At 29.7% G+C, this 7,254-nt stretch overlaps 4 protein-coding genes across 4 annotated transcripts; 3 read left to right on the plus strand and 1 right to left on the minus strand.

Annotated features, from left to right (window-relative positions):
• Window positions 1-97: 97 nt before the first annotated feature.
• Window positions 98-2,548, plus strand: Chro.70160 (serine/threonine protein kinase; possibly sporulation specific). The annotated part of the gene is made up of 1 exon (XM_663517.1): window positions 98-2,548. One exon carries the CDS (start codon window positions 98-100, stop codon window positions 2,546-2,548), a length of 2,451 nt encoding a protein of 816 aa, XP_668609.1.
• A 179-nt stretch (window positions 2,549-2,727) lies between these two features.
• Window positions 2,728-4,290, plus strand: Chro.70159 (casein kinase II, alpha subunit). The annotated part of the gene is made up of 1 exon (XM_663518.1): window positions 2,728-4,290. One exon carries the CDS (start codon window positions 2,728-2,730, stop codon window positions 4,288-4,290), a length of 1,563 nt encoding a protein of 520 aa, XP_668610.1.
• Chro.70158 (hypothetical protein) lies at window positions 4,280-4,657 on the plus strand. Its single annotated transcript, XM_663519.1, has 1 exon — window positions 4,280-4,657. One exon carries the CDS (start codon window positions 4,280-4,282, stop codon window positions 4,655-4,657), a length of 378 nt encoding a protein of 125 aa, XP_668611.1.
• On the minus strand, window positions 4,650-5,864 carry Chro.70157 (hypothetical protein). The annotated part of the gene is made up of 1 exon (XM_663520.1): window positions 4,650-5,864. One exon carries the CDS (start codon window positions 5,862-5,864, stop codon window positions 4,650-4,652), a length of 1,215 nt encoding a protein of 404 aa, XP_668612.1.
• Window positions 5,865-7,254: the final 1,390 nt, after the last annotated feature.

Below are 7,254 nucleotides of genomic sequence, written 5' to 3' on the forward strand. Positions count from 1 at the left end.
GGAATTTTTGATTAATTTGAAATAAAAGTGAAAATATTAATAACATTAAGGGAGTTTGGAAATGGGTTATTTTTTTTTTTTGTAATAATACTCTGTAATGTCTTTGAAAAGAGAGAATAAAGATTTGGGGGGTGAAAGTAAGAAAGATGACTATGAAACAATAGGAGAAGATGGGAAAGGGGTAGAAAAAGCTGAGAAGACTTTAGAAGAAGAGGAGAAAGTAGTGGGACAAGTTCTAGAAGAAGAGGGAAAAACTGTAGAAGAAAACAGGAAGGTTTTAGAAGAAAACGGGAAGACTATAGAAGAAGAGAGGAAAACTATAGAAAAAGCCGCGAAAGGACAAGAAAAAAGTTATGTAGAAAATGACAAATCTTCTTTGGAATCTTTCGAATTTTTAGTTCCTGAAAGAAAAAAAGAAAAGAGCCAAGAAGAAAAGAGAGGAAGAATGAGAGAACTATTTAAAGTGGGGAATTTGATTGAAGTGGTCTATAATCAAGAGGAAGAGGGGAATAAAGGTATTTGCAATAGTAATAGTATTAGCAGTAATGAACAGAGATTGGTAGTTTTTTCAATCTCAAATATACTTGGAATGGGAGCTTATGGGATTGTGGTATTAGCAGATATATGTAGTCCAAGAAAAAAGAAAAGTAGAAATTCCATCACAGTTGAGATAACTGACTCAGATATAAAGGAGATACTGGAGAAACTGGAGCCTAGAGCATCTATATCTTTAGCTAAAACAAAAACAAAAGCAACAGGATGGGCTGGGAGAGGAGGAGGAGGAGGAGGAAAGAAGTTAGCTATAAAGATTGTGGATTTAGAAGCAAATGACACAGCAGAATTGGAGGACCCACTAGCTACAGCTAGAAAGGAAACAAGTATAATGTCAGAATTACAAGATTGCGAACAAATTCTGAAATATTATGTGACTTTTTCCTCAAATTCTTTTTTATACATATTAATGGAATATGCAGAAGGGGGGTCACTTTATGGTTTGTATAGTAAATATGGGAGTTTTCCAGAAGAGTTGCTTGCTTCAGTTACTCAGGACGTATTAAAGGCATTAATAAGAATTCATGGACAAAAAGATGGAAATCATTCCAATTCTCAAAACTATATTCTTCATAATGATATAAAGAGTGCTAATATCTTACTAACTGAAAATTGTGTAGCAAAATTGGCAGACTTTGGAGTTTCTAGGAAAATTAAGTCTGAAATAAAAAGTAATCGTCAGGAAGATTCTGAATCAATCACTAAAGTTAACGATATTATGTATCCTTTTTCTAATGATCAAGAAATACTAGGAAGTCCTTTTTGGATGGCTCCTGAGATTATTTTGGGGACTGGAACTGGAATTAGAACTAAAGCTGGCCCTGGAATTGGAACTGGAGAACCAGGAGCTTCTGATATTTGGTCTCTTGGAATAACCGTATTAGAACTAGCTTTTGGGAGGATCCCTTGGCCAAATTTTGATTCTTTAGAGGAATTGTTGGAATATATTTTAAGATCTCCTCCTCCTCAAAAGACTGTGAGGGAAGAAATTAAAGGTTTGTTTTCACAAGAATTCTGGGATTTTATCGACTCTTGTTTGACAAAAGATCCAAATCAAAGAAAAAATGCAAATTTTCTTTTAAAACATCCCTTTATTTTACTTAAAGCTAAGAGACCTAATTCCTTAGGAACATTTATACAAACGATCTCTGGTGTTCAACAAAATTATAACAATTCTAAATATTATATACAAAGTATATTTAATTATGTTAATCATTTTTTCAGTCATGAAGATAAAGCCAAAGTTCCTACTAAGTTTCAATCTTTGTCAAATCAAAATCTAATCAAGAAAATCAGTACTAGTGTTTCCATTAGTAGATATTTTAGTAGAAAAAGAAGTACTATTACTATTCAAAATATTCCAATTCCTTCCAATAAGTCCTCCAAGACCTATCTTAAAGACTCGGAAAATAACCAAAAAGTCATTAATAACCATTATAATCAATCACAAAACTCCAAATCTTCCAATTCTCTCTTCTCATCTACATTTTATAAATCAGAACAAGAACAAGAGCAAAAACAAAAACATTACAACGATGAGTCTTCCCTCATGAATAAAAAGGTTTCTGTGGGAAAAATGCACAAATGCTTAGAGTCCTCATTAATTGAATTCAATCAACTTGATCTCAAAGACTCCTCTTCTAATTTTTCTCCAAACTCCTCCCCTTCCTCTAATGAACTAGCCTTAAATTCTAAATTTAAGTTGTCTATCTCAGAAAAACAAGATTCCAGAAAATCTAATACCAAACCTTTTGGCGCCAAAAACCAATCTAGAGAAAAAATTATCAACTGGTCTAAAACTAAAGGTAAAAAAAATAAACTAGTAAAAGAGAAAGTTCAAATAAACTATAAAAAAACTTCTCAAAAGAAAAATTCTCAAAATACCATAAATAATCACACAGAAACTGCTCTTTTATCTTCAAATAGAAAAGAGAAAACCAAATTAAAAACTCAAAAATTCTTTTTTTCTTCTTGTTGTAGCAAAAATGCAATTTAATGCTTTTGACTCGTAAAAAACCTTTATACAAATGTAGGCGCCAAAAGTCCTCATTTTTATATTAATACAATTCAAATTATAAGTAATGAAAAATAATAATAATATAACAGAGAAAATAGGAATCTTTTTTTTAAAAAAGAGAAAGAAATCAATGATGTAAAGGAGACCCCATAGTCATTATGTTTAGGATTTTACTAATATTATACATTTTGTTAGTTATTCTTCAAAAACTTTCTTTTTCTATTCTTTCTCATTCTTTTAATGAAAATTATACTAATAAAGAAAAAGGTAATGAAATACCTAAATCAAATCATCCTCGAAATATTGTAGAAAGTCATGAAGATTTTTCTTCTTTGGAAAATATTTTAGAAATGAGTCGACTTTCAAGAAAAAATTTTTATATTAAAGGAAATACTATAGGAACAGGAAGATATTCAAATGTTTTTTTTGCATGGAAAATTGATTTAAGTCCAGAAACAAAAAATAAGATTGGAGAAGAAACACTTGTTATTGATCCTAATTTTCTTAATTTAACAGATCATCAAATTAGTTCTCTTAGAGGTTTTCCTGTTGCTTTAAAAGAATTAAAGAATGTACAAGAATGGAAAATTATTCGAGAAGTTTCTATACTTAAATTACTTAATGGTTATTCTGATCATCATGTTAATCAAACATTATCATTAGAAAACTCACAATTATATGATCAAATACAAGGGAAAAATTCGATTGTAAAACTTTTAGATATTGTTAAATATCATAATCCAATAAAAAATTTGAATCAAAAATCTATTAGTCTTAAAAAACATATTGGACTTGTTATGGAATATATTAATAATGAACAATTTTATTCACTTCTTCCAAAACTTACATATATAGATCTTCAAAATTACATGAGACAATTATTACAAGGACTTTCTTATGCAAATTCTTTAGGAGTATTTCATAGAGATATTAAACCACAAAATATTGTAATTGATATAAATAAAGAATCTTTAAAAATTATTGATTGGGGATTAGCAGAATATTATTCAAAAGATGATCCTGATTTTAGTCCAAGAGTTGCTTCCAAATATTATAAAGCACCAGAACTTCTTTTAGGAATAAGAAATTATGATTTTTCTGTGGATTCTTGGTCAGTAGGTTGTTTATTTTCACAAATGCTTTTCAGATTAGGTACTTTAAAGACCAATTATTTTACTAGAGTATTTACAAAATATCCAAAAACATTTGTTGGTATTTTTCTTAAGAATTCATTAAGTCCTGATGTACTTTTTCCAGGTTGGGATAATAATGACCAAATTGTTAAAATTGCTTCATTACTTGGAGGAGATAATATTATTTCTATATCTAATAAATATAATGGAACAATTTCTGATGATATTACTTTTTCTTATCTTAAAAGAACCAAAAAAATCTTTAATTCAACAAGTCCAATTTTTACTGATCCAAGAACTTTTGATTTCTTAATTACTCAAGAAAATCAAGATTTAGTTACTGTTCAAGCTCTTGATTTACTTTCAAAACTTCTTACTTTGGATTACAAATTTAGAATACATCCAAAAGATGCTTTAAAACATCCTTTCTTTACTATTCATCCAAGTAAACATTCATGGATTGTTTCAAAATCTTCAAGTTATTATTCAAAATCATCTTCCATGATTTCACCTAAAACTAAAAATAATTGTGGAAATAAAGACTTTTGTCCTTTTATGTCATTTTTTCCAATAACTTATGCAAATTAAACAAAGAGAATTGTCTAATAGAGTAATTTTAGCTAATCTTAATTTAATATCTAAAATTCTATTGTCTCACGGCTTTTATCACTCCTATATTCATTTCCTTTCCTTTTCCCCTCCTGCTTTTGTCTTCCTCTCGTTCTCTCGTCTTCTCGTTCTCTTGTACTCCTCTCCTCCCACTCCTCTCCTCCCACTCCTCTCGTTCTCTCGTCCTCTTCTCCTAGTCCCTTTCTCTCTTCCTCTTCTCCTAGTCCCTTTCTCTCTTCCTCTCATTCTCTTGTCCTCTATTTTCCCACTCCTCTCCTCCCAGTCCTCTCCTCTCTTACTCCCAGTCCTACCAAACCACTCCTCTTCTCCCATCTCCCCTACATAAACTTCCCCATCTTTATTGGGTCAAATATATAGTCCTCATTTTCTTCATGTGGACAACTCTTCATTACAGCTTTATCATTCAAATTTGTGACACATCTATTTGATGGATCAAAAGCATATTCTCCATTCACAGAAATTCTATCATTCCCATCATGGCTAAATGGAATACTATTAATTCTGTTAAACAATCTTAGTGAGTTTCTAAGCTTTGAAGATTCCATTGGAGATAAATCTTCATAACCATGATCAAATAATAAATCATCATTAGCATCTATGTTCCAATATTGTGAGTCATTATAACCTTCTAAAGTTTCCTTAAATTTACAAGGAACTACTCTTAAAATTGAATTTTCCACTACATTACTTGGTCCCCTTGTGAGACATCCTAATCCTACTCTTCTATTCAATATTAATCTCCTTCCTAATATTACGTTCCACTTCTGAGTATCATCTTTTTCATTACATTCTTTAAATACTATTGCCTTATCTTCTGTTCCAGTAACTACTTCATTTAAAGAAGCTGTTAAACAAAGTCCACTCTTTCTATGTTTAAAATGTCTAAAGTTATCCAATAGCAAACCACCTCTATCAAATGAAGCTCTAAATTTATCAACATACCAAGAAAATGGTTTACATTTTAATCTTTCTTTAATCTTATGTCTTTGTTCCAAATCTACACCACTCTGAGTTTCATTCAAACTTTTCACAACATCATGAATTGTTTCAAAGTATTTATATCTTTTCTTATCTAACCAAACCATTGCAGCTCTTTTTTGATTTCTTTGTACTTGTAAAACTAATTTATTCTCTGGATTAGGTTTTGGATCTCTTTTAAATATATGTCCTACTCTACTTTTCTTTTCTGCTACTATTTCTCCTCCACATCTCCAAACTCTTATTGATTGTTCAATATTCTCTCCTCCCCATTCTAACATTCCTGGATCATATTTACCAGATTCTTCCCACCATTCTCTTGTTATTGCATATAATCCTCCTGATGCTATTGGAATTACATCAGTAAAATCTTCATACCAATTAAATTCAAAATTCCAATCAAACATCATTTTTAATCCAAAAGTGCCTATATCTTTCCAAGTATATCTATCTATATCTTCAATCATTGGACAAACTATAGCTTTTGGTTTTTCTTTAAGTCTATTAACTAAAGGTTCAATCCAATTTTCTTTAGGCCTACAATGACCATCCATAAATACTATTACACTAGATTTAGAAGCATCAGCACCAAGAATTCGACTTCTAATTAAACCTTCACATTTGTCTAATCTAATAACTTTAATATATTTTAAATAAGAACTTGGAAGTTCTTTATTAAGTAAATCAGAAACTTCTCTCTTAGAGCAGTCATCAACAACAATGATTTCTTTAAGTAAGTTCTTATTATTTAAACCAAGAGTAAAAGAAATTGTTTTACTAATAAATTCATCTTCATCTCTAATTGGTATAATTAAACTAATACCATCAAAATTTCTATTACTTGAGATAACTTCAAATTTTCCTTCACCAGATTCTATTAGATTTCTTGAATGCTCTGCAAGTTTTGGAGCTAAATGATCAAAAATACCTCTGTGAATAACTTCTATTACTTTAATTTCTGATCTTAATGTGAAATATAACGTAATATATATAATAGATAAAACAATATTAACAAGAATTCCATTTGTAATAAATCTATAGATTTTTTTCAAAATTACATTATCTAAGATCAATCTTGGTAAATCTTCTTCATATTTAGATTTTGTTCCAAAAACAAACTTATTTCCAATATAAGACAAAACTAAGAATATTGTTGTGAGAGATATAGATAAAACTACAAATATATAAATTAAAGAGTTGATTTGATTTAATTTGTTTTGTTTTATTTTATTTCTATTTTTATTTCAACTTACCTACAGATCTTGAAAAAATCCAAAATATTTGTATTGTTGTTACTAAAGAAATCTTATAGTATAACTCTTCCTTAGATTTTCTTGACCCAATCATTCTTTCTATTATATACAAAAATATATACTAAATTTCTTTCACACTCTCTTATATATATATCACTGTACTTATTTACTTTTAATACAATTCCTTATAATTGTGGATTTTCTTTTCCTTTAAAAGTGCAGAACTCACTTTAATTTACACAAAGTCCAGCGCTGAGAGGATTAGAATTTAACTACCACACATTTGCGGCTCTTATTTTTTTAATACGTTTGAAGTCAAAAAATTAAACCTTCCATATATTAACAGAATGAGAACCCCTATTTTCTTAAGTAAAAGGAATTGCATCCATCTAATTATAACTTGCTTTCTTGGACTTTTTACTCTGTTCTTTTCTCTCAACGGTTCCCCCTATTAATAAAACAAATTGAATTTGTTTTTGCGGGGGAAAGATCTGCATTTAAGGGCCCTCTGATAATTGTGGGGAGGGGTTAGTAGTGTCATGATCGCTGTTATACAGCACAAAAAATACGCTAGTTTTAGGCCTATATGGGAGTTACTTTCGCTCTGTTCAATATGTAATCGCGCGATGTGTTTGGCTTTGTTGACACGTGTTGATAATGCTTCTTCAAGGACTCATAGTTTTAGTATGTT

The sequence above is a fragment of the Cryptosporidium hominis genome, assembly GCF_000006425.1.
Source record: "Cryptosporidium hominis TU502 chromosome 7 CHRO017055, whole genome shotgun sequence".
Lineage (NCBI taxonomy): Eukaryota > Apicomplexa > Conoidasida > Eucoccidiorida > Cryptosporidiidae > Cryptosporidium > Cryptosporidium hominis.